Source organism: Neofelis nebulosa, chromosome 10, assembly GCF_028018385.1.
Source record: "Neofelis nebulosa isolate mNeoNeb1 chromosome 10, mNeoNeb1.pri, whole genome shotgun sequence".
Classification (NCBI taxonomy): domain Eukaryota; kingdom Metazoa; phylum Chordata; class Mammalia; order Carnivora; family Felidae; genus Neofelis; species Neofelis nebulosa.
The window spans coordinates 108,035,298-108,062,000 of record NC_080791.1 but is presented as its reverse complement, the minus strand read 5'-3'; the positions used below and the strand labels follow the sequence as shown (position 1 = coordinate 108,062,000).

Here is a 26,703-nt window from a genome sequence, read left to right as displayed (position 1 = left end):
CATTCTCACCGGCCTGGACAGCCAGGGCCTATACGTGGCAGGGAATGATGGCGGGGGGATGAGCCTAATGGAACAGCCAGGAACTGGTAAGGGGATGGGGCACAGATCAGAGTAAAAGCCGGTTAACTGGTGGTGACCCTAAGGGGAAAGCAGAAGTATTTGGGTTTTTTAATTCCCCCTAGGTTCCCACAAGATTTCATTGTTGCCCCACATTTCCCCTCCACCCCACATAGGGAATTTCCGATTTCACTTCCTCAAAACTCAAGCGGCCAAAGGGCCTCAACTTCCTTTGTACCCCTTCCCAACCTCCCACAGATGCAGCCCCTTCAGAGAGGCCATCTCTTCTTCCCGAGTAGGTCCTGTGTCCTCCGCTGCTGTGTCCATCTTACAATTCCCCGCCCCACTGGCCTGAGGGCAGCTCAGGCCTCCTGCTGCTGGTCGCTTTTTTTCCCCAGGGGCGTCTTGCTCCCTCCCCAGTTTTCTTTCCCCAGTCACCACCCGCCTTGGACGTTCTACTCCCTCAGCCTCGTCTACTCCCTCTTTCCTCTCTCCCCCTCTCCCCAAAGCAGACGGAGAAGAGGGGTAGGAAGTAGCATCAGGGAAGCAGGGGCGAGGAGGAGGCAAGGAAGGCCTGTTCAGACTGGAGCGAGGCCCCCGGGGTCCGCCGGTACTTCCGGGGACTCTGAGCCAGTGGGGGCGGGAGGACCGCTCGTGGGGGAAGCGCGGGTGCGGCGCGCAGCCAGGGAGCCGGGTGTCTAACTGGGCGTCTCGTGGGTGCTGGAAGGCACGCAGACTCCCCGACCTCTTCGCGCGCGACCCCGGCTCCCCGGCTTCCCAACCGCAGCACGTCCGCGAGCGGCCCCAAGGAGGGCGGGCGGTGGGTGAGAAACAGGTGCGGTTGCCACGGCACCCGGGCCAGGGGCGGGGAGCGGAGCGAGCGGCGCTCGCGATATTTGGATTCGGCCAATGGGAGCCGGGGGAGGGGAGGACGTGGCGCGGGGTTCGCAGGCGGAGCTTCTTCCTCCCCCGCCCAGTTCCCCCGCGGCCTGTCGCGGCGGCGGCGGCGGCGGCGGCGGCGGCGGCGGCGGCGGCGGCGGCGGCGGCGGCGCGCGCGCCCGAACGCCGGGCCCGGCCCTATAAAGGCCGCACGGCTAGGAGCGCGCGCCACTGCGCAGAGGGCGCTCAGCGGGCCGAGCTGTGCGCCTGCGCAGTACGGGCCGTTCCCCGCCCCCTGCCCCACCGCCCCTCCGCCGGCCGGCCGGGCCCCGCCTCGGCTCTGCGCCCTCGCCCCGCTCTCAGCCGCCGCTCTGCCCCGCAGCAGCCAGCCCCGTCCCCGGCAGCATGTTCAGCTGGGTCAGCAAGGATGCCCGCCGCAAGAAGGAGCCGGAGCTCTTCCAGACGGTGTCCGAGGGGCTGCGGCAGCTGTACGCGCAGAAGCTGCTGCCCCTGGAGGAGCACTACCGCTTCCACGAGTTCCATTCGCCCGCGCTGGAGGACGCTGACTTCGACAACAAGCCCATGGTGCTCCTTGTGGGCCAGTACAGCACGGGCAAGACCACCTTCATCCGGCACCTGATCGAGCAGGACTTTCCGGGAATGCGCATCGGGCCCGAGCCCACCACCGACTCTTTCATCGCAGTCATGCACGGCCCCACCGAGGGCGTGGTGCCGGGCAACGCGCTCGTCGTCGACCCGCGGCGCCCCTTCCGCAAGCTCAACGCCTTCGGCAACGCCTTCCTCAACAGGTAGCCGCCCCTTGCCCCCGGGGCGCGTAGGGGGGACCCCCCCGATGCCGCACTCGGGTCCTGACCCTATCGCGGCCGCTGCCCACCCCCACCCCCCGTTGTCCTTTGTCTCCGAGGCCCCAGCGAGCCCCTCGGCGACCACTCCCTGGGACAAGGGCCCCTGCCTCTTCGCACCAAAAACTCACCCAGAGGTCTGGGAGCGGGTGTCGCCGCCACCGCCCCCCCTCGCTTGTGTCACACCCCCCCCCCATAATTTTCCAGATTATCAGTTTAACCCCCAAACCTTCCTGCCGATCCTAGATCCGCTTCCCTCAGAACCGCGATCCGCGTTGAGAAAGTGAGAGATTCTGTCTCCACCTCTCCACAAAGTAGTCCTTTCCCCAGACTGGGTGCGTGTAATTCATTCATACCGGCCCCTTGCTCCCTCCCTTTCTCCAAATGTCTGTTTCTTAAGTGTCCTGGAAAAATATGTGAAACTTTTAGTCATTCCCTTTGCTGGTGTGCTGTGCCTCCCCTGGGACCAATGGTTTCGTGTGGGAGGGACAAGGAGGATCTCCTGTGGCCTGCTGAGTTTGGGGCAGCCCACGAGGTAGCGGACAGATGGGGTGTGAACACTTCTCTTCAGGTCGGGGGCAGGCGCAGCTCTAAACTGTGCTGCTTTAGGAGTTTCAGGAAGCAGCCTCAGGCTGTGGCACTGGAAGTCCTGGAAGGAGATCAGGGCCCCGAATTCCTCCCTAGGACGTTCCTTAACCTTCTTGAGCCTCAGTTTCCCCGGTTAAATGGGTGAAATCTGCCTCCTCGTGATCAGGGTTATTCTCCAAGAGACTAACCCTCACGATGCTGGGAATGAAACCCATTGGCCCTTGTTCTAAGGAGTGCAGCAGCCAGGCTTACACTTCTGTAAAGGAATTCGAAGGCGCTAGTCCGTGATTCTCAAGTCCCTCTCCCCGTGCTCGCTTCGGCAGCACATATACTAAATTTCCTCTCCCCACCCCTACCCCCAGAGACATACCAGAGGACTTGACAGATTTGCCTTTTCTGCCACCACCCCCCCCCCCCCCCCCATTCAAGGAGTTGACTCCACATGCCTTTCAAAGTCTGGGTCCTGGGAAGAGCCTAGGAAAGAATCCTTGACTCGTGCCTTCCAGGTCTCCGCCCTGTATGATCACATTCCTTTCCAGACACTGTCCAGCCACACAGGGTGAACCAGCTTGCTCCTGATCCGAGCCAGTGGCCAGCCTACTTCTGTGCACAGAGCTGACCTTTAATAGAAAAGACAGGCAGGCTTCTGTTGTATTATTTTGTCCCTTTCAGGCGTTTTAAGCCTGTCCTGTTTGGTGGTTGATGGCGTTCGTGTGTCAAGGGCCAGGGCTAAGTAAAGCCCTTCATGTGAGAGGCGTGGCCCTCTTAGCCGTGAGCCCTCCTCCGGTATTACACCAGTGATTTGGAATTACTGTGCCTGTAGATAGGCAATTAGCCCAGACTGTTAGCCGGTGGGTGCCATAGGGTCTCGTGGAAAGTTTGGCTGCTGTGCTGGAAATTTCGAGCATTATTAGGTCTTGACTTTCACGCTGAACTTTGGGAAGCTAGAACGGAGGGTAGCTACACCTACTTCTGTCTTTGCGTCTCCACTTCCGACTGTGAGAGCAGACCGTTTTTTGAAAGGATATGACCTGTGTTCTGAATCTGGAGACCTAAAGTTTCAGAGTTGGAAGGGATCGTAGACATCATCTAGGCACCCCGCACCTCGGTGGTTCAGGAAAGCCTGGCTCAGAGGGCTCTGCTGACTTGTCAGACTTGACCAGGGCAGCGCTGATGGGCCTTCATGCAGCCAGTTACCACCTACCGCTGCTTCTGCCTGAAAAAAAAGAGCAGTTCAGGGGTGCCGGGTCCAAGGCAGGCGCTCTGATGATGTTGGTGCCGTGTGTGTGTGTGTGTGAGTGTGTGTGTGTGTGTGTGTGTGTGTGTGTGTATTTTTTTTAAGTAGGCTCCACGCCCAACGTGGGGCTTGAACTCACAACCCTGAGATCAAGAGTCCTATGCTCTGCCGACTGAGCCAGCCAGGCACCCCTCAGTTCCTTCTTGCCACTCTCCGGAGGGTTCTCGATCAGTGCCCAAAGGAACCTTATCAGCCAAGGGTCAAGTGGCATGGGTTTGCCCTTGAGCTGGGGCCCCAAGCTGTATCAGCCCATGGAGCACACCAGGTGCTACCCGGCTGGCCAGAGCGCACAAAGGGGGCTCTTCTCTGCCCGCCTGACACGGCCTCTCCTGGCACACTTCGACAGACGCCTTGAGGAGCTCTTGGGACTCAGTTAAGCATCCGACTCTTGATATTGGCTCAGGTCACGATCCTGGGGTCGTGGGATCGAGCCCCGTGTTGGGCTCTGTGCTGGCAGTGGATGGAGACCGCTTGAGATTCTCTCTGTCTCTGCCCCTCTCCCCTGCTCTCTTTCTCTCTCTAAATTAAAAGTGAGAGAGAGAGAGACCCCGTTGAGTCATGAACTTGACTTTCTGGCCTTTTACCGTAAGTGGCCGCTCCAAGAGTAGACTCCGATGGAGCCGACCAAGTCAGGGTGCCGTCAGGATGTCCTAAGAGCATCCTGGGAGGACTCAGTTGTGTAACCGGTACCACCCACGTAGAGTGTGAGATGAAATCGGTGCGTCCTTGTTGGTGAAAAATGCATGTTGCATGTGCCCCGTGCACCGCCTGCTCCCCGGGCCCTGCAGGGCGTCTTATTCCTGCGTCTCTCACACGTGAGCTTGCTCCACAGTCTCATTTACGGGGCGTTTTTAGGTCTGTAACTTCTCGGAGCCGGTTCTGCTTCAGATTCTTTTAATCTGGGCTCCTCTCAGTGACGCCCTTCCCTAGCAGGGTCCAGGTCTGGCCTGCAGTTACTTCCGGCACCCCGGCTCCGTTGCCGGCACTGGTGAGGACGAGGTCCAAGGTCTGCGGGTCAGCTGATGTGGCTCTGTTGTGCTTGCAGGCGGCACCTCTCCCCTTGGCCAGCTGCCCTTAGCCCGGCCACTGGTCACTTTGTGTGTGTGGGGGGGGGGGGTTGGGGCCGATAGGAGAACCTTATCAGCTCAGATTCCTCCTCACTGTGGGCAAGGCAGCTTTTTAAGCGGGCGTCCTACAGACAAAGGGTCTGTATTTTCTTTGCTCACAGTATCTTTTTCAGAGAAGCGGCTGTGTCCAGCAAAGAATCTCTGTGATCAGTTGGGACAGCCCCTTGCTGTTCTGGGCTGTTCTAAGGTCAGTGGGAATTCAGGCACACACACACAGCTAAGCCCTGGCTCATGAGCTGTCATCCTGTCTGTGGCTTCGTTCATTCTTCCTTGGCCTGCTGTGGCTTCCAGAGAACCGTGAACCGTGTCTGTGCTTCCCTGCCCTACCCCCCCCCCACCGGCCCCCCGGCTCCAGCCCATGTGTCCCCCAGCTGTTACCCGCCTCCCGCGGCTATCCCTTCACCCAGGCAGCTGGGCCCAGCAGCAGTAAGAAAGCCTCTCGCTGCCTTCGGTATATATGGAAATTCAGCCAAGTGGTTGAACATTTTAATACAGAATTTCAGGGTCCCGGGGTCCCCTTCTGTTTCCCTTCTGGAGTTGAATGGTGACCCAGCCTCGTGCACTTTTCATACCATATCAGCAACTTGAAAGCTGAACTCCTAAACCCTGGGGACAAAGCTCACGTGGGGAAAGTGCTGATGTAGGCCAGTCTGAGCCTCTGGTTGGATTCCCAGTTAAGAGAATGAGCTGTTCCATGGCCACCCCTGGAAACCAAGAGTGTAGAAAACCTTGGCATTCTTTGCTTCTGGAAAGGAGGGCAGAGGTGGAGAGGAAGGGGTACGGAATGCCCCACTGTCACATCTAGAGCACCAATAACCGAGTCTTGACGTCTCTCTTCTGGGCTCTTGCTCTCGTGCAGGTTCATGTGCGCGCAGCTGCCCAACCCAGTCCTGGACAGTATAAGCATCATCGACACTCCCGGGATCCTGTCTGGAGAGAAACAGCGCATCAGCAGAGGTAAACAGCCTCCGACACGGCCCGGGGCACCTTCCGTCTGATGTCCGCCGTGTGGACCAGATGCTGCCCTCCGGGTCTCTCCCGGCCCAGGCAGGGACCCTTCTATACCAGCCTCGTGTCCTCACAGTGCGCTGAGCCCAGAGTGGTCAGGAGCTGCTCTCTCCCCTGGCTGCCTCTGCCCAGATCACTAAGAGCTGTCTGGGGCAGAGCACAGCCAATCTCGCGTGGCTTTCATGCTTCCCAACCCCTGGGGCATCTGGAAAAGAGGTCAGGTTTACGAGAAGGCACCTCGGGCTGGGTGCGAGGTCACAGGAAGTCACTCCGGGTCCGGGCTCCAGGTACCTCGGCCAGCACAGCCGTTCGGAACGGGCCCCTGGTCCCCCTGGGGCTCACTCACTTTAGTTTATGTTTAAAAGCTTTGCTTCCAACACCATAGGAATTCCTGGCAAGCCCGGCAGGTCTGTGAGAGAACAGTTGACATGAATAAGTGAGCCCAAAGGAGAAGCTGCGGGAGTTGGTTAAATATTTGTTTCAGGGGTTAGTGGCAACGTGTTTAAGTTTGCTTCAGTGTTAAATCAGCAGCCTCCCTGCGCGCCGTGCGCAGCGGGCGGTTTCCGTGCCGGGTAGTGGTAGTGTTAGCGTGTCGGGCCCCTAGTCGTGCAGACTCCTGACTCGATCTTGCTGGGCTCTTCTGAAGATTCGGTTCAGGATGAGCCTGAACTGCGTTATGTTTCTGCTGCTGTTCCTTTTTTCGAATGGGAAGGGGGCTGCTGTCTGCCCGGAGCGTGAGGGCAGGCTAGGAGTGGGGCCTACGGCTACAAATGTGCGAATGAAGTAAGATCAAACTCAGGGGTTGAAGACAAGTGACCAGATTTGTTTCCCATTAACTTGCAAATCTTTCCTGTACCCCTTTCCCTCTGGGCGGCCCAGCCTTGGCGAGCTTTGCCTTTGAAGCCAGCAGCCTGACATTCGGGGGATTTTTGTGGCTGCCGTGGCTCTGAGGAGGTGGGGGCCCGGTTCTTGGTCCTGAGAAACCTCGCTTCTCTTTTTTTCCAGGCTGTGGGCCCCGGCCGAAAAGGGCTTTTACTTCAGGGCATCTTGAAACTGCCCTAATTCTATCTCTCGGTCTGGTTTCAGCTTTCAGGTTCTGCACCCTGGTGACAAAGACACTCCTAGGAGGTGAAGGGGGCCGCTTTGGGACCCCTTCCAAAAAGGAGAGGGCTAGGGGCACCCGGCGGGCTCAGAGGAACGTGCGCCTCTTCACCTCAGGGCTCGGAGTTCGAGCCCCACGTTGGGTGTAGAGACAAAATAAATATTTAAAACAAACAAAAAGACGAGGGCTAGTTTTCCCTCTCTTACTGCTGCTGTTTCAACCTGGTTGTAAGAAAATACCTGCTAAGCATGCGAGAGAAAGACCGGACAAGGGGGAATTTATTCTCTGTTCACTTCCGGGCCTGAGTTCTCCTGGAGGGACTTTTCTTTGAGGCTCTGTCGTGTTATCTTTTTTTTTTTTTTTAATTTTTTTAATGTTTATTTATTTTTGAGAGACAGAGAGAGAGAGAGAGAGTGTGAGCAGGGGAGGGGCAGAGAGAGAGAGAGAGACACAGAATCAGAAGCAGGCTCCAGGATGTCAGCACAGAGCCCAACGTGGGGCTCGAACTCACAAACCGTGAGATCGTGACCTGAGCCAAAGTCAGACACCTAACCGACCGAGCCACCCAGGCGCTCCTGTCGTGTTACCTTTTTAATGACCTTGAAGAGTAGGTAGACTGGGGGCCATCGGATAGAGAACTAAGGCACCTCTGGGCGGCCACCTCCCCGCCGCAGAGGTCAGCTGATGCGTACACATCTTCGGATGGGGACAGTAGCTGACAAACACCGGCTTACCTTCTCGGCAGTCTGTGCTCACTTACGGCCTTCAGAGCTTGGAGTTAAGGTATTCGAGGGAAAGGGCTCGTGACCCTCGTCGTCTTGTAAAAGGGATCCCAGATAGCACTGCTTGCTTGCTTGCTTTCTTTTTTTTAATGTGTATTTATTTATCAACGTTTTTTATTTTATTTTATTTTTTTTTATTTTTGGGACAGAGAGAGACAGAGCATGAACGGGGGAGGGGCAGAGAGAGAGAGGGAGACACAGAATCGGAAACAGGCTCCAGGCTCCGAGCCATCAGCCCAGAGCCTGACGCGGGGCTCGAACTCGCGGACCGGACCGCGAGATCGTGACCTGGCTGAAGTCGGATGCTTAACCGACTGCGCCACCCAGGCGCCCCTAATGTGTATTTATTTATCTTGAGAGGGAGAGAGAGAACGTACCTGCACGTGAGAGTGCGTGGGGGGAGGGGCAGAGAGAGGCGAGAGAGAACCCCAAGCAGGCTCCTCGCTGTCCATGCAGAGCCCGGCTTGGGGCTTGATCCTACGAACCACGAGATCATGACCTGAGCTGAAACCCAGTCGGGCGCTTAACTAACTGAGCCACCCGGGCGCCCTGACAGACATCACCGTTTTCCAGCAGTGCCGTGAGGTTCCCCTGCTTGGGAAGAGTGTCTTTGACACGTCAGCCTGCATCCTTAGAGCTCGGCGGGCGACAGGTTGGGAGGATATGTCTTGCAGCATTGGGCGCCCTGGCCCCGTCTGCTGGGATGTTTCCCTCCCCTGCCTCCTTTCTCTGTCAGCAAAAAGGGGGGGCAGCGGTGTCCAGACGTGCCCTCTCTGGAACAGGCGCCGCTGTGCCTCCGCGTGCTCTCCAGTTCGCGGATCGGCAGGCATAGGGTACACTCTGGGGGCCAGGGGAGGACGCGGGGTGCGAGGCAGTCCCCGCCCTCAAGTTGCCCGTGCAGGTGGCGGGTGCTTGGAGGGGGAGGAGGCCGGCAAGAGACACCAGGGCTCGCCCCTGCTTGTCTGCTGCCCCTCCAGGTGGGAGATGTGGCCCCTTTCTGTCCCGGGGCAGCCACAGAGGGCCTCCCCCCCCAACCCACCACGCCCAGGAAGGAGGAGTGGGCCTTAAAGAGAAGCGCGTTGCTGGGGCGCCTGGGTGGCTTAGTCGGTTGACCGTCCGACTTTGGCTCAGGTCATGATCTCACAGTTCCTCAGTTCAAGCCCCACATCAGGCTTTGTGCTGATAGCATGGAGCCCACCTCAGATTCTCTGTCTCCCTCTCTCTGTCCCCCTCCCTGCCAGTGCATGTGCACACGCGCTCTCTTTCCCTCCCTCTCTCTCAAAGATAAATAAAAGTCGCAAAAAACTTAAAAAAAAAAAAAAAAAGAAGAAGAAGTGCTCTGATTGGAGGAGGGCTTCTTGTGAAAGTTTCTTTCCCTCTGTGCCCTTAGATATCTTGTTTTTTGGGTTTTTTTTTTTAAATGTTTTTATTTAATTTTGAGACACAGAGAGACAGAGCATGAGCAGGGGAGGGGCAGAGCGAGAGGGAGACACAGAATCCGAAGCAGGCTCCAGGCTCTGAGCTGTCAGCCCAGAGCCCGACGCGGGGCTCGAACTCACAGACTGTGAGATCACGACCTGAGCTGAAGTCGGACGCTTAACCGACTGAGCCACCCAGGCGCCTCCCAGATATCTTGGTTTAAAGTGTTTTACTGAAAGTTACCAAGTTGGCATTTGCTCTGCAACATGTTTGGTGTCAGTGTTTTATTAGCCGGAGAGAGACCAGCGGGCAGTACCTCTCAGATGTGCTGGCCGTGGTCTTCACGGGAGGTGGCCACTCGCTAGACGGGGAAGGAGCGGCCTTCTTCTCGGAGGCCCCACCCATCAGTCACTGCAAAGGGCCCGTGTTGCCCTGTCCAGCAGAGGAAGTCAGAGTAGGGGAGTGCAGTTCCCCGGCCGGTGGCCTGTCTGTTCCCTTTGCTGACGGCACGGAAAGCAGGTGTTTCCCTCCCAGAAAGATCGGGCCACCAGAAAACATGGGTCCTGGGCAAGCAGCACGCGTTCCTGTGTCCCGCCGACCTGGTTCCCTGGAAACAGAAGGTTCTTCTGGACGTTGCACGTGCATTAGAGTTGCTACTTACGTTTACTTCCATTTCCCACCCTATCTGCCAGGCCCCTCTGGACGTCTTCCCCCTTTCCCCGTGGTGCCTAACGTGTGCAGGAAGTACTGCCTGGAAAGATAACGTAGGGCCCATGCAGGCCCAGAACAGGGTACAGTCCAGGCTCTGCAAGAGCCCCCTGAGAATTACCACAGGAAGGAGAAGGGGCCCCGTGGGGGCCTCAGGCTACGCTTCCTCGCTGTGCTAATCTGACCACCTTTAAAGATTACGTTCTCCTGTGTCAGCAGGGGAAGTGGCCTGTGGGGACAGCATTCGGTCTTTAGTGCTGTGTGACTGATAAAGGGCATTCCAAAGGGCACCCGGGGCCCGGTGGGGCTGGCGCCCTTGGCTCCCAGGCTGCTGCCCGCCTGCACTGTCACGAGCTGGAGCAGGGTTTTCCCACGGCAGGCCCCTGGTGGGCAGCGGTGGGGAGCACGCTCAGGTGGAGGCCCCGGCCTGGGAGTCAGGGGCCCGGCCAGGGCACCCCCTGCCCTTGTCACCACGTGGCTGAGAGCTGGCCGCAACTTTTGTGCCTGTGAGTCGCGTCAGCAGGGAAGTGTTCCTTGAACTTGGGTTAGGAGAACACCGCCTGGCCGGCCTCGTGCCTGGCTTTCTGCAGACCGTTGCCACACGGACCCGCTCCCCTGAGTTATCACACAGCTGCATTGGGGAGGACACTGCTGCTCTGCAGATGAGGAGACAGAGGCTCGGGAAGGTTACGTCGTTGGTGCAAGGCGACACGGGCTGGCCTGTGCCCACGGGTCCCGCAGAAGCTGTGGCCACACCAGCCGGGGCTGAGAGCAGACGCTTTGCTGCCAAGGAACGCCCACAGCTCAGATCGGGCAAGTCTTTGACCCTGTTGGGTCGTGACCGTGCAAGGGCTTCTGAGCTCTCCTGACACACGCAGGGGCCACCTTCGTTTCTCTCCCGGCCTGAAACCAGACTCTGAGTCCAGAAATGGACCTGAGGTCCAGGGCTTGGACCGACAATGCTGGGATCTTCTTTTCCCTGTTCTCTGCCTCCAGCCAGAGACGGTCCCCCAGAGAATCTGTGGGTGAGGACTAGAACGCCTGGCCAAGGCTGGCTGGTGCCCTGGCTTCTCACTTGCCCTCCTGCTGACTGCCCCTGGTTCCCAGGCTCCATCCAAGCCTGGAGGCCATCCCAGTAGGCAGGTAGGGCCTCCCAGGCCCAGACCCAGAGTCCTCTGACTCAGAGGTGGGGCCGCGCTGTGGCCCTCCCTTCCCCCTGACCCTTGTGCTGACTGCCTCCTGAGGTGCCCCACCTAAAAGCCCTCCGGGTCGGGGTTTTCTGCAGCCCAGAGCATGCTCCGTGAGGTTGCCTGAAAACCTTGAGCAAGGCCAAGTGCTGCACCCCTCCTGGCTTCCCAGCACCCACGGTTCAGATAATGACCGAACGTGCAGGCCCCAGCTCAGTACTCTAGGAGCTGGGGGCCCTAGGGAGTTGCAGCGACCCCTGGGAGCCAAGTCAATAAAACAGGAATAGCGACATCAGCCTCCTTGTTGCTAAATACGGGAATCTATACGTGTTAACCTCTTGCCCTAGTCCCTGGTGCACAGTTACGTGTTCAGCAAATGTCAGCTAATTAAAAACAGACACCAAAAAATCCAGGGATTCCCAGACTTTGCTTAGACCTTTTCCTGAATAACCTCCCGAGGAGGCCAGAGGACGGGGAAGTACTGACTCAGCTGGAGTTTCCCTTCGGCTTCCAGGACCTCCTCGGGGCCCCTGGCCTCCTCCAAGCCTCCCTCTCACCACTGTCCCCCCCCACCGTTCCCCCACCTGTGGTCCCCTGGACAGCTTTGGGCCGAGCCTTTGCCCGGAATGCCACCGCTCCGCCGAGGGGCGTGGGCCGCTGTGCCCGGAGGAGCGGTACCAGCCCGTGCTGGCGCCCGGCACCTGCTCGTTCCAAGGCTGCGAGCCGGCACCCGGCTTTGTAGCAGCTGGCCCGAGCGCCTGCAAATGTTCCGCTTATATTTGGTGGCATAAGGCATTCTTTGCGCGTCAGAAGTGGTCGTGGCCTACCCACCCGTCGGAACCTGAGCTTCTGGAGCCCAAAATACGATTCCTGTGAGTAAATGATAGCAGATGTTTACCAAGTGCTTACGGTGTGCCGGGCGCTCCCCTGCTGCCCCCAGCAGCCCTGTGAGTTAGAAGCATCTTCACGTCACAGAAGAAGAAACTGAGGCTCGCAGAGGGTCCGTGGCCTGATGGGGTCACAAGGACTCCGGATTCCAACGCAGGCCCGATTCCAGAGTCCATCTGTCCTTCCCCTTCCCCTTCCCCAGCCTTTGCTCGTTTGTTTGCTTGTGTCCCCGTCAGATTTATGGAGCTCTTCACCCTGGTTAGACGTACAGCTGCGTGAAGCTGTTATGCAACCGCCACGACCAAGATCTGGTCTTTCCGTCCACCTGGAAAGCTCCCTGCAGTCGCTCCCCGCCCTCACAACCCACTGGTGTGACACTCGTCCCGAAAGTCTTGCCTTTTCTAGAATGTCACGTAAGAGTCTTCTGTGTCTGTCTTCCTTTACTGAGCAGGTGCTTTGGGGATTCGTTACGTATTTGAGAGCATCGACCGACTGTTCCCTTTTGTCGTTGTCGTTCCTACCCTGTCGCATGTGTGTGCCCTCCTTTCTTACCCGTTCACCTGCTGAGGGGCCTACAGGTCTCCAGTTTGGGGCAGTTTTGAACAAAGTTGCTGCAGAGATTTGCACACAGCAAATGGTCGCTGAGCAACCCCGGGAAAGCCCTTCCCTGAAGAGTGCCCGCTTGCAGAAGTACGCCACCCAGTCCTCTCTCAGCGCCTTACCCTCCATCTTGCCCCTCTGTGCCCCCTCTTCTGGGCCCAGCACCAGCTGGAAGCGTGCGTGGTGGGAGCTATGGCAAGAAATACCGAGGCCCACGCGGCTTGAATGGCAGGAAACAGACGCCGATTGCAGACAAACCCTCTATTGTTGATGTTCTAGAAACTTGGAATGTATGAAGTAGCTTTTCCCCCAGCTGCCGGAACTACCTGTGTTTGGAGGGTGCCAGGAGAGGGCGAGGACCTGTCACGGTTTTCCCTCCTCCGCCTCGGTGCCCATGGCGGGGAGCGGGACTCTCCTCGGGAGGTCAGACCTGGTGAGGAGGCCTGGTGGGAACAGAGCTGGGACGGGAGGCACGTTTGGGCCTCCTGTCCACTGGCCTGCGCCGTTGCTTCCCCGAGACCCGGCCCACCCTCAGCCTGGTCACCCTAAGCGAACACACGACTCTTCTGCCTCCCCCCTGCCTCCACCCCCGCGACTGTGTGCACACGTGTGCTAAGCTTCACCAACACTAACCGTCTTCGGTGCACAGTTCAGTGGCCCCAAGCAGATGTGTGTCGTTGTGTGACCTTCACCACCTTTCAGAACCTCTTCATCTTCCAGACAGAAGCTGTATCCCCATTAGCCACTAATTCTCCGTCGCCCCTCCCCCCTGTTCTACCTACTGTCCCTATGGATTTGACTACAGGTACTTCTTAAGGGTAGAGACATACAGTATTGGTCCTTTTGTGCCTGGCTTGTTCTATAATGTCTCCAGAGTTCCAGAACTTTCTGCACTGGAGCTTGTCCCCTATCAGAGACGGCACTGGCTTTTCCTCACGCTGTGGGGTCAGCCTTTCCTTTCCAGCTCACCACCTTGGACCACGTTGTCTGTCCTTCGTAGGGACACTGGTGTCCGCACGCTCAGTCCTAGCCCCACCTGAGGCAGACAAAGTGTCCCTATCTCCTTGGGTGGGGGTGTCCTTGTCTCTGGCACCAAGCACGCCTTGAACTGCCACTTTCCTTGAGGAAGTGCTGTGCATTGGGCTGTCTGATGGCTGACAGCCATCTTGTCACTGATCTCGTCACTTATCCTGTCACTGAGACTGATCTCTAATGTGTCCCGAAACCCAAGGCTCACTGCCTTGGGCGAGGGTGGGGGCGTGGGCACGCTCGTCCCTGTGCTTGTCTCCTGGGGCCTAGCTCTAGGCCAAGTGGTGGCCCTGGCCACCTTGCTGGGTGCATGGACTTGAGTGATGCTTTGGTGCTGCTGCTGTGGGTGTTGCCCTTGGTGCCTTTTGCGACAGCATCTCTCAGGCTGAGTGAGGGTTTGGTGGACAAGTGGGTGCCGGGCAGGCCCGGCGGTGGCTGCAGCCACGTCGTCGCGCACGGTCATACACCTGCGATGACCTCACACGAGCCTGAGTGACCCTTTTCATGACCTGTGGATGTACTTGGCCAGCCACCGTGTCTCCCTCACCAAAAGTGTGAGCATTTTTCATAATAAACAGGAAATTTCGTTCACCTGCAAAAAAAAGAAAAAAAGGACTTAGCTCTGCTGGCTCCAGCTCGAGGTGTTGGCGAGTAACTGGGTTTCTGGGGGGGGGGGTGCTGTGGGGGGCACTTGGGGCTCTCGGACCGGCGGCAGTGACTCCGGCCACAATTCAGAAGGGGCTCCTCTTCTCCGTCTTTCCTGGTTGTCTTGGGCCCCCCACCATCGGGGGAGGGGCGCGTGGGGCCACATTGGGTGGAGTCTGGGGTGAGCTCAGCTCCCTGTGCGCCGTCCTGACTCCCGGGCCAAAGCTAACTTGGGCTGGAGCCCAGCCCATCGGGGCGCCCCTGTTCCCAGTACCTCGCTTCTGGCACCGCTGCCTCCCCAGCTGTGTGAATCTGCAGTCATCCAATCTGTGATGGCCTGAGGACGGGCGGTTTGACGAGGGGAGAAGTGGGGCCTCGTTTCTGCTGGGAGGGAGCCACCATTCCGTCCTGAGTCATTGCTTTCCCAGCGCTGGCCTGCTGTTCCCAGAGTGGGCCATAAAAGGCGGTGGCTTTGCGGCCCAGGCGGGCGCCGCGGCCTCCCTGCCGCTTCCCTGGCCTGCTCCTCAGCCTTCCTGTTCTAGTTTTCTGCTGATGAGTTTTCTCTCCGGGTGTCCCGTCCCGTGGCTCCCGGAGCCAGCCGCGCGGCGGCGGGGGGCCCCCATCCTCTGGAACCAGCAGCCTGGGATGCTGGCTGGCAGCCGGCAGGGGAGTGACCCGGCACCCTCTCCACGCCTCTCCTGCTCTGAGCACAGAGAATCTGGGGGTCTGGCGCTTTCCCACCATCTGAGAGGTGATGGTGGGAGGCCTCGGGAGGGCTGATGACCGCCGTGCCCAGGCTCAAGTTCAGACTCCCAGGGGCTTTACTGTCCCCCTCCCCCCACCGGCTTCTCCTTACCCCCATGATAATAGAAACTCCAGCCGGTCCAGAGGCTGCTTCTGATCAGAGCGTCCTGTCTCCCTGGTGTGCTGGGGCAGGAACAGATGCATGTTGCTGCCATGCTGAGTCGACAGAATGTGGGGTTTTCCTTAAGTTTCGATGTCTTACCCCAAGGGCGAAAGCTGGCTTCTGGCCTCAGAGCCAGGTTCGTCTCCGTTCCTGACTCATGATGCCATCCTAGGCCACTCGGCCCCTCCTGCCAGTGGGGCCTGTGCCAGGAGCCCCGCGTGTTATCCCTTCTGGTCCTCCCTATGACCATAGGAGGAGGAATTGTTTTCTGAATTTCACAGAGGAAACAGTTGTAACAGAAAAGTTAAGAGCTTCGGGTCACAGGGGCGCCTAGGTGGCTCAGAGGGTTAAGCGTCTGATTTCAGCTCAGGTCATGATCTCGCAGTCCATGAGTTCGAGTCCCGCATCAGTCTCCACGCTGACAACCCCTGCTTCGGGTTCTGTGTCTCCCTCTCTCTCTGTTCTTCCCTGCTCCCGCTCTCTCTCTCTCTCTCTCTCTCAAAAATAAAGGGGCGCCTGGGTGGCGCAGTCGGTTAAGCGTCCGACTTCAGCCAGGTCACGATCTCGCGGTCTGTGAGTTCGAGCCCCGCGTCAGGCTCTGGGCTGATGGCTCGGAGCCTGGAGCCTGTTTCCGATTCTGTGTCTCCCTCTCTCTCTGCCCCTCCCCCGTTCATGCTCTGTTTCTCTCTGTCCCAAAAATAAATAAAAAACGTTGAAAAAAAAAATTTTTTTAAAATAAAGATTTTTTACAAATTAAAAAAAAATGGGGCACCTGGGTGGCTCAGTCGGTTGAGCATCCGACTTCGGCTCAGGTCATGATCTCACGGTCCATGGGTTCGAGCCCCACATCAGGCTCTGTGCTGACAGCTCAGAGCCTGGAGCCTGTTTCGGATTCTGTGTCTCCCTCTCTCTCTGACCCTCCCCCGTTTCATGCTCTGTTTCTCTCTGTCTCAAAAATAAATAAATGTTTTTTAAAAAAAATTAAAAAAAAAATAACTTCAGGTCACAGAAGGGGGCGGGCGAGGGGAGTCGAACACAGAGCTGTCTTTTTTTTTTTTTTTTTTTTTAATGTTTATTTATTATTGAGAGAGACAGAGCATGAGTGGGTTAGGGGTAGAGAGAGAGGGAGCCACAGAATCCGAAGCAGGCTCCAGGCTCCGAGCTGTCAGCACAGAGCCCGACGTGGGGCTCGAACTCACAAATCCTGAGATCAGGACCTGAGCCGAAGTCGGAGGCTTAACCGACTGAGCCACCCAGAGCTGTCTTATTTAAGGGCCTGTGTTCTTTCTGAGCACCGGAGTGGGGAGAGGCCTGGAACGCTGTGGCTTCGGGCACACAGACAACTCCGAGGTACACTCGAACCAGGGTGAGGTTGGGAGGGGGGGATGCTTGGCGGCCAGAATGTTTATCCAGCCAAGCAACTTCACCCCTAGGCGCGCCCACAGTGTTAACTGTTTATCTTAAAGCCCTTGCGATGAGGGCCCGGTTCTGGCCTGAGTGGAGGGAGCCTCTTGGGGAGCTCGGCCATATAGACTTGCATTTGGTCCGTGAGGCTTGGTAGGATGGGAATGGCCGGATACCCCTCTGATGAACCGCCCTGAAGGTTCCTTAACCATAAGGCTGGGGAGGGCTGGCCTCCCACCTCATGGCACTGGTGGTCACTCTGGGCCTTTTCTTGACACTCTGTCCTTTCCTTCTCCCCACCCTAGAGAATGTGTGTCTAAATCCCAGTTTGGTCGGAGGGTAGTGAGTGTGTTGTGCAGGGGACGCTAGAGTCAGGCTGTGAGGACAAGGAGGTTGGTTTGGGCCAGTTTCTGAGAGCAGTGTCCCTGCTGGCTCTTCCCTGTAGGAGCCGTGTACCCTCAGGAGCCTGACTATACTCTGGGATGTATTTGGTGCTTCTTAGGAGGACCGGCCCACATTTCAGGTGGGAGGTGGCCTGTGGGTAGCAGCTGGCTGAAGAACGAGGAGAAGGAGCCCGGGGACAAGGAGGCCTGCCCAGAATCCCCCAGAGAGGAAGTGATAGTTCCGGGGCTTGGACCGAAGCTTCCTAAAGATTCTTAGGCGATTGTTTTCACGTGGTCGTCTTCCTACCTCTCCTCTCCTCTTGATTCCTAAAACATGAGAACGAGAACTTTCACACCTTCTGGGGGCAGTGGAAGAGGCGGAAAGATTTTGAAGAGGGGGAATTGTAAAACAGGATGCAAATTAAACTGCGGTTACAGAGGCGCAAAAATCCGTTGGCTTCAGCCAGTTGTCAGACGGTTTCCGTGGAAAACAGTAGTCCAAAGCCGTCCTGAATGTTCAGTTTGCACCTCTGAACTCAAGGTGGTTGCTCCAGCTCCTTCCATCACATCTGCATTCCATTCTTCAGGAAGGGAGAAAAGGACAGAGGGCTCATACACCTCTTCATGGTCATTTCTGCCTCAAGAGAGGCTGGGGGCGGGGGGGGTGCACTCTCAAGCTGTGGGGCCCTGAAATCAGCTAAAGCCAAACAGTTCTGTTATTAAAGGAAGAGTTCCAGTTAGCAGTCTTTGCTACAGATGTCCGTGTTCACCAAAGGGCTTTAAGTGGATGGTGGAAAACAGCAGAGAACAGAGGGAAGAGCTACTTCATTTTAGGGAAGCATGGAAGACCTAAGCAAGGGGAGGCGGTGTGTGACACGTCATAGGCTGCCGTAGAGCAGGAGCCAGCAAAGTTTTTCTGAAGGGTCAGAATTAGTATTTTTGGCTTTGCAGGCCTGTGGTCTGTGGCCTGACAGCTGAACTTTGCTATTGTAGACAAAAGCCACCATAGACCGTACCGAGGAGCGTGGCTGCATTCCAATAAAACTATTTTGAGAAAGAGAGAGAGAGAGCAGGGGAGGGGCAGAGAGAGAGAGAGAGAGAGAGAGAGAGAGAATCCCAAGCAGGCTCCTCACTGTCGACACTGTGTCCGACGCAGGGCTCAATCTCACAAACTGTGAGATCATGCCCTGAGCCCAAATCAGGAGGCAGATGCTTAACCGACTGAGCCACGCAGGCGCCCCCCCCCCCCCGCCATAAAATTTGTATTTGCGGAACAGGCGATGGGCGAGCTGTGGTCTGCCAACCCCTGTTGCGGAGAATAAATGAGACTCCCGCAGAATGGGGGGCCTGGAGCGAGCACCGCACGAGTAGCGGCTGCAGGTGTGGTGGCTGTTACTGTCTGTGTCGTCCCAGGGCATCCAGCTGGCAGGTGGCAGGCCCCCCCCCCCCCCCAACCCAAGTCTCCGCTCTCGCTATGTCGGGCTCTCCCCCTCACTCTCGCCCGATCTGAGCCGCTTCAGAGCTCAGGCTCTGCCTTCTTTTGCATGACTTATTTGTGCTCCGGGCCAGGTGCTGCGTGGGCGAGGGTGCCACAGGGGTGGGGTGCCACACAGTGGGGGCCTGACGCCCCTGCCCTCAGGGTGCCGTGCTGGCCCCGTGAGTACACGGAAATGTAGCTGACCCCGGGCCGAGTCGGGAGGAGAGCCATCCGAGCAGCCTGGGCCTCGGTGCCCCCGCCTCACCCTGCTCTTCCCGCCTCCCCCCCCGCAGGGTACGACTTCGCGGCCGTCCTGGAGTGGTTCGCCGAGCGGGTGGACCGCATCATCCTGCTCTTCGACGCCCACAAGCTGGACATCTCTGACGAGTTCTCGGAGGTCATCAAGGCCCTCAAGAACCACGAGGACAAGATCCGCGTGGTGCTGAACAAGGCCGACCAGATCGAGACCCAGCAGCTGATGCGGGTCTACGGGGCTCTCATGTGGTCCCTGGGGAAGATCATCAACACCCCCGAGGTGGTCAGGGTCTACATCGGCTCCTTCTGGTCCCACCCGCTCCTCATCCCCGACAATCGCAAGCTCTTTGAGGCCGAGGAGCAGGACCTCTTCAAAGACATCCAGTCTCTGCCCCGAAACGCCGCCCTCAGGAAGCTCAATGACCTGATCAAGCGGGCACGGCTGGCCAAGGTAAATGGGGCGGGGGCGTGGGCAGGGGGGGAGGTGGTCCGCTGCTGGAGGGGGCCCGAGGGGGCCTGGGACTGCCACTCAGGGCCCCAGGATTGGGCTGCCGTGGCTTTCGGGACGCCGGAGTCCCATCCGGGCAGACCCACAGCCACACGCCTACGTTGCGCCGTGTCTGAACGAGTCCCCTCTACGCCCGTGGGTGCAACCTGTTCTCAACGGAGTCTTGATGCGTGTGGACACCAGGTGGGAAGATAGCACTGTGCCAGAGGGCAGCCTGGGAACTGGAGAGCAGGTGGGGGCGCAGTCCTCGTCGGCTTCCCTCCCGGGCCTGTGGAGCGCTTAGCACACGCTGGGCGCCGGGGACACAGTGGGGACTGCCACGCACGGTCCCTGCCCTTCCGGCACTCACCAGTCGTACTGCGAAAGCAGAACACGCAAAGACAAATAAAGCCCAGTTTATTTGTGTGGCCATGGGGCGTTGCAGCAGCAGGCGACCGCGAGGCCTCAGGTGGGACTGATGCATGAGCCGGGACAGGTGAGAGCTGGTGGAGAGATGGGGCGCAAGCCTGCGGGCCCAGGGGGAACCCGGGTGGCCTCAGCCCCCAGAGGCCTTGTGAACCGTCCCCAGTGCTCTGTGGAAACGCAGGGCCTGCCGACACCTGCCGGCGGCGTCGGAACTGCTCACGAGCCTGGGATCTCAGCGCCTGGCCGAGCGCCTCCCTGAGACCCCGGCGTGGGTGGGGCTGGGAAGCAAAGGTCAGTGCCACCAGTGGACCCTTGGGACACAGAGGGGCAGAGCGTGTCCCCTGATGTGGCATAGCAGCACGTCGCGAGCCTGCCTGGATACGTCCTCAGGCCGCGTCAGTGCCCGTGTGAGGGTCACGGATCCTTGGGGCTCAGCGCTCGGCTTCGGCCCGAGCCTGTCGGTGATGGCTGCCGAGCAGGGACCCTGTGCATCACCCTGGAGCAGTGGCCGCGGAGGGCAGGGGGGTTTACACCCGCCCCTGGCTCATGGAGGAATAGGAGGGTGTTCTGTGGGTGTTAGGGCTTCGGTGGAGGCGGTCCCATGGCCTGTGAAACCGTCGCCCTGGGCTCCCGACACGGTGGCTCACAGTATCCCATCTGGAGGTCCGAAGTCAGGTAGCATGTGGGTGCTCGCTGTCGTAAGTAATAAGAACTGACCCTTCATCTTTTACCACGGGTCCCTGTCTCCACCCTGGTTACCCACAGTGCTCACGGGCCCTTCTGGAGCGTGCCAGAAGTGCAGTCCTCAGGCCCTACCTGGCACGACCGAACCGTCTGCACTTGAACGCCATCCCCTGGTGGTCCGTATGCACAGTAACGTGCAGGAGCCTGCTCTGGGGGATACAGGCTGCACAGTTTTCTAGATCTCTCACTTCGTGACCTTTCCCAGTGAGTGGAGTCGGTTCTGAGAAAAGGACCCATGAGAAAACCCGCTTCACTGGCCCCCGGTCTCTCCCGTTTCCAGGCTGCGGGGAAGGGCAGCTCTGGTCTCTCCTCGTCCGGCCTCCTGTTGGCAGGGCCGCCTGTGTTCTCGCGCAGCCTCCTTCTAGGATACAACAAAGGGCAGACTCTTTGCTCATCCACAGAAATGGTGTTGTAATCACCCGGCCGACGGGCACATTGAGTCACCGTGCCCAGAAAACCCCGGGGCCTCCCATCTTGTCCCGCACCTGTGGTTTCTAGACCGTTTCCTTTTCCTGGAGTGAGTGGCTCTCTGCGCCAGGCCTGTGATAGGCGGAGCAGTGACTGCCACTCTCTTTGACAGGCCTGCTGCCCTCAGGCGGTTCTCAGCCAGGCTCTCAGCCTGGGGCAGGGCAGGGCCAGGCCACTGGAGGGGTTTTGATGGAGTAGAGCTGGCAGTCAGGAGAAGGAGGGTGAGGCCGGCTGGCTACAGCCCTTCACGGCTGGACAGTACCTGGCAAGGCAGAGGGATCTGAGGGCCAGGGCCCTGGGAGGGTTGCGGGCGTCACCAGCCGTGGGGAAATGAAGGGTGTGCCCCTAACTGGCGAAGGTCTAAGTAAGGTATTGAGCTTAGATAAACTTCAAGACATCTGGGAAAAGCCTTAGGTGATTTTCCTAATCCTTAGTCATTCTGAGCCTTCAGGGTGGTCAACTGAGCATAACTCCAGCCATGTTGAAGTTTTGTGAACTTGACATCATCAGCCACACGTTTGCACATGCGGGATGGCAGGGCTCTGCTCGGCTTGTACGACGTGCCCCTCATCTCTGCTGCGTGGAGGGGTGGCTGGGGGGGTGCCCGGTGCCACAGAGAACACGGGCTCTGGTCTGCTTTGGGCAGCGTCCCCAGTTACAGTCCCAGCCTTCTGGGGCGGCCCCCGCGCAGGTCCCCCCCTGACAGGGTGTCCGGGACGCGCCTGACGTCCGCCCCTTCCTGTCTTTCCAGGTCCACGCTTACATCATCAGCTCCCTCAAGAAGGAGATGCCCAATGTGTTCGGTAAAGAGAGCAAGAAGAAAGAGCTGGTGAACAACCTGGGAGAAATCTACCAAAAGATCGAGCGGGAGCACCAGATCTCCCCCGGCGACTTCCCAAGCCTCCGCAAGATGCAGGTGTGGCCACCCCGCATGTACCCTCTGTGGGCGCGGGGGTGTCAGGGAGTGAGACGGTGGCGGGGGGAGGCGGGGGGGGGGGGCGCCGGGGCAGTGGTTCTGGAGGGAATGCAGCTTCTTGGGGTGGGGCCTCCCCAAATGGAAGCAGCTGAGTCAGTCAGCAGCACCCCACCCGAATCAGAAGTCGACCCGGCCGTGACACCACGAAGGGGAATGCGGTGACTCACCCTGCACGGCGGGGGGAGGGCGGCGGGCCAGGCACTCCAGCACCGTCCTCCCCACGGCCCTTCAGGGAAGGTACCTCTGCCCCACAGCCTGGGGAGCCGAGGCCGAGGGGCTGCCAAGCGGTCGGGGCCGAGACCTGGAACCAGCTCTTTGGCTTGGGATCCCTTGCTCCCCCCACTCCGCCTGGAGTCTGCAAGGGACCTGAGCCAGCGCCCCCCACCCCCACCCCCTCTGCCTACCACAGGAGCTCCTGCAGACTCAGGACTTCAGCAAGTTCCAGGCCTTGAAGCCCAAGCTGCTGGACACGGTGGACGACATGCTGGCCAACGACATCGCCCGGCTGATGGTGATGGTGCGCCAGGAGGAGTCCCTGATGCCCTCCCAGGCCGTGAAGGGCGGCGCCTTCGAAGGCACCATGAACGGGCCCTTTGGGCACGGCTACGGTGAGGGGGCCGGCGAGGGCATCGACGACGTGGAGTGGGTGGTGGGCAAGGACAAGCCCACCTACGACGAGATCTTCTACACGCTGTCGCCCGTCAACGGCAAGATCACGGGCGCCAACGCCAAGAAGGAGATGGTGAAGTCCAAGCTGCCCAATACGGTGCTGGGGAAGATCTGGAAGCTGGCCGATGTGGACAAGGACGGGCTGCTGGATGACGAGGAGTTTGCCCTGGCCAACCACCTCATCAAAGTCAAGCTGGAGGGCCACGAGCTGCCTGCCGACCTGCCCCCGCACCTGATCCCGCCCTCCAAGCGGAGGCACGAGTGACCGTGACCGACCGCCGCGCCCGCCTGGCCAGGCAGAGACTGGGGGGAGGGGAAGGGTCACCAGCTCTCAAGGTCCATAAAGACTGAGCGATGTTTCCTCAGCTCTTGAAAAGGAAAACCATCATCTTTCTTTTAAGGCTGTTCCTGGGCCCAGCAGGGAGGCGGGTGATACTCGCATGTGAATGATGGAATTTTGTGCACAAGAACTATGGATATTTTTAATATATAACGTCAGAGGCAGCGTTCTTTCTTGCCTCCTCCATCTGACAGCCCCGCACACAACAAGCCTCTGTCCTCTCCTGTCCCGCCGTACGGCCCGTGCCCACCCTGGCTTGCCCCCCACCCAGCAGCTGCGGGGGGGCCCCGGGGCCGTGTGCAGACAGGCGCCCCAGGATCCCAGCTTGTCGCTGAACTGAGCGCGGCTTCGCTGGGCCCGTGGCTTCCTTCCCTGTGCGGCTCCGCCCCTTCCCCGTGCTCCTGGATTAGGTTGGTTCTGGTGCCTTCTTCTTTGCCCTCCGTGGTCGCCCCCTATGCACGGGCCCTGCTCTGTGCTCTCCTGTCCCACCCCGCTCCCCCAGCTTGGCCAGGCACAGAAATAAGCCCAACTACCTTTCTCGTGGGGTCCGGGGGATGAGTAGGTATGCGAGAACGTTTCCCAGAAAAACATAGAAGCTAGCTTTGTTCTGTAAAGTGACGCCTCTCATACTTGACCGAGTTTTTCAGTAACTTCCTAACCACTTGTTCAGAAGCTGTGATTTTGTCCCCTTTCCCACACTCCAAGTAGGGGCGGTCCCACCCAAGAGCCGTTGGATGTACAGAGTAAACCCCGTCGGGGGCCCAAGAGCCGGCATTTCTTGCTTCTCCCTTCCACTTGCCTGGAACATTCTGGTGTGCCTCCTCCCCCACCTCGGATGGGTGGGGGGCCCCGACGAAGCCAGCATGGCTTAGCGTTCTGGCCTGGGCCTTGCGTCCAGACAGCGGAGACCAGGGACGACCCAGCCCCTCCCCTCCTCGTACCCCCATTCGAGGAGGCCCTCTCCTACCCTCCTTCCATCGTCCTCCCATCGAGCAGAGGAGGGCAGCGTGTTGTCTTGGATGCCCTTGGAGTAACCTCCCTCCAGGCTGAGCAGTGAGGGACCCGAGGCAGCGAGCCACCAGATCAGGTGGCCCCATCAGCTTTGCCAGCACAGCCTCGGGGGGCCTGGCCGCACTCACGGGCGTCCCCGTCACTGGCGGGGGGTGGGGGGGGGCAGGCTTCCCACCAGGCACTCCCCAGGTAGGTCTCAGGGACTCCTCCATCTGACCTCTTAAACACACCCCCCACCCCCCACCCCCGCCCCATGCCTCCAGTACTGCTCTCTCTGGGCCTCTGCTGGGTCTGAGTCACTGGCACTGACCTTGTCACCTGCCGCTGGCTCCGGCGGACCGTTCTATGCAGTATCCAGTGAGGGTGGGGGCAGCCTCCCGGTCGGGAAGTCACTGTCAAGGTGCCATGGCCCATCCACACTTACTTGTGGGAAGAAAAAGCAACCGAAGGTAACTTCTTTTCTTGCATTAAAAAACATTTAATCGTGCCGAAGGTGGCTTTTGGTGCTTCGTTGTCTCTTCCAGGGGCCTGCACCCCACAGCGGCGGCTGGGACACCGGCAGGGCATCTGGAGGGCCAAGGTGCCAGCGGGGACAGATCGGCAAGCCTGACAGGGTGCAGAGGTGGTCCTTGCCCCATAGAGCGAGGCCTGTAATGGGGCTGACGACCCCCCTTTCCTTGTGCCAGGTGGGGGCTGCGCGGGCAGAGTTGATTTGTGGGGGGAGGATGGGGGGGAAGAAGTCAGGGAAAGTTCTGGTGACTGAGGACGAGGCCGGCCCCCAAGGGGCTGGGGTGAAGGTGCCTGCTTTCTACGACCTTCTCTGCTTCTCCAACCGGGGCCCCTCCCTGGCCTTGGACTCTAGGCACTGGGAGGGGTCAAGGAGACAAGGGCTTACTGCGCCCCACGCTAAGCCCCCGGGGTGGTTCAGAGACCGTGAAGCCCGCGCTCTGAAGACAGACCCAGCAGACACACTGGCGACAAAAGCACAATTATGAAGGGTGGGGCCGGCCAGCGTCAGACCGGGGGACTGATGGTACCGGCAGAGGGAAGGGCGACAAATCGGGAGCTGATGCGCCACGGAAGCTGGGACGTTTTAGGCGCAGTCAGGGTGGAGACGGCTCTGGGCCGGCGCATCTGTGACAAAGGCAGGACACAAACAGGTGCCCGTGGGTTTTGAGGGCCAGGTTGTATGCTGCAGCTCATGTGGCGGACGTCCTGTCTGATGGCCGGTAGCTGAGGGAGCAGGGGCTCGCCAGCCCCCCTGTTAATCGCTTAGGTTTGCCTTGACCTTCATGACCCAGGAGGTTATTATTCCCCATTTCACAGCCAGGAACCTGAGACTCAGGAGGACTGGGAAAGCAAGCATAGAGGTGTGGGACTCAAATGCAGGCTGCCCAACTCCAGAGCACGAGCTCTCGAAAGTAGCCTTTAAATGTTTATTTTGGGGTGCCTGGGGGGCTCAGTTGGTTAAGTATCCGACTTCGACTCAGGTCTTGATCTTGGCAATTCGTGAGTTCGAGCCCCGCATCGGGCTCTGTGCTGACAGCTCAAAGCCTGGAGCCTGCTTCGGATTCTGTGTGTCTCTCTCTCTCTCTCTCTCTCTCTCTCTCTGCCCCTCCCCCACGTGTTATGTCTGTCTGTCTCATAAATACACATTAAAAAATTAATAAAAAAATAAAAATATTTATTTTGAGACAGAGCCCAGGGGAGAGGCAGAGAGGTGAGCGAGAATCCCAAGCAGGCTCCGCACTGTCAGCGCAGAGCCCGACTCGGGGCTCGATCTCACGAACCTCACGATCTCAGATCATGACCTGAGCTGAAACCAAGAATCGGACGCTTAACCGACTGAGCCACCCAGGTACCCCCGAAAGTAGCCTTGAAAAAGGAAAAGCTAGGGGCGCCTGGGTGGCGCAGTCGGTTAAGCGCCCGACTTCAGCCAGGTCACGATCTCGCGGTCCGTGAGTTCGAGCCCCGCGTCAGGCTCTGGGCTGATGGCTCGGAGCCTGGAGCCTGTTTCCGCTTCTGTGTCTCCCTCTCTCTCTGCCCCTCCCCCGTTCATGCTCTGTCTCTCTCTGTCCCAAAAATAAATAAAAAAAAAAAAACGTTGGAAAAAAAAAAAAGGAAAAGCTCACAGCTCGCTGTGCCCCCAAATACGAGCTATAGACTCGCGTCTGAGAAACCCACACTGGAGGTTAAATGCTGTCACTCCAGCCCAGGGCCTTGAAGGCTCAGTTAAGCGTCCGACTCTTGATCTCTGCTCAGGTCATGATCTCACACTTCGTGGGTTCCAGCCCCGGGTCAGGCTCTGTGCTGACAGTGCGGAACCTGCCTGGGATTCTTTCTCCCTCTCTCTGCCCCTCCCTCCCTCTCTCTCTCTCAAAAATAAAACATAAAGGGCGCCTGGGTGGCTCAGTCGGTTAAGCGTCCGACTTCGGCTCAGATCAGGATCTCACGGCTCGTGAGTTTGAGCCCCGCGTCGGGCTCTGTGCTGGCAGCTCCGAGCCTGGAGCCTGCTTCCGATTCTGTGTCTCCCTCTCTCTCTCTCTCTCTGCCTCTTCCCTGCTCGCTCACACACCGCGTGCTCTCTCTCAAAAAATAAACATTAAAAATTATAAATAAATAAGACACAAACACACACCAGCTGAGAAAGCACACAGAAGTCAGGCCTCGGGTCAGACAGTCCCAGTTAGAATCCACTCTGCCACTTTCTGGAACTCTGCCTCTCCTCTCTTGAGACTATTTCTTCCTGCGCCAGATGCGATGACCCCAGCTTCACAGAGGTGGGGGCCCCTGGGGTACCAGCTCCATTGACCCACCGTGGTTGATCGGGGTGGGGGGGTGTGGTAAGAGTGGGTGCAGGGAGCCTAGCACCCCACCCAACTCCCAGAACAAAGCAGGCAGGACCCACCCTTCCCTGAAGCAGCTCGCAGACGGGGTGGCGCCCAGGGGCCAGAGGGACGGTGGCCAAGGGGGCTCG

At 58.8% G+C, this 26,703-nt stretch overlaps 1 protein-coding gene across 1 annotated transcript; it reads left to right on the top strand.

Annotated features, from left to right (window-relative positions):
* On the top strand, nucleotides 1–24,213 carry EHD1 (EH domain containing 1). Its single transcript, XM_058689561.1, has 6 exons — nucleotides 1–86; nucleotides 1,319–1,745; nucleotides 5,671–5,768; nucleotides 18,644–19,056; nucleotides 21,482–21,646; nucleotides 22,116–24,213. The coding sequence occupies exons 1-6, from the start codon at nucleotides 59–61 to the stop codon at nucleotides 22,638–22,640; spliced, it is 1,656 nt and encodes a 551-aa protein (XP_058545544.1). The 5' UTR covers nucleotides 1–58; the 3' UTR covers nucleotides 22,641–24,213.
* Nucleotides 24,214–26,703: the final 2,490 nt, after the last annotated feature.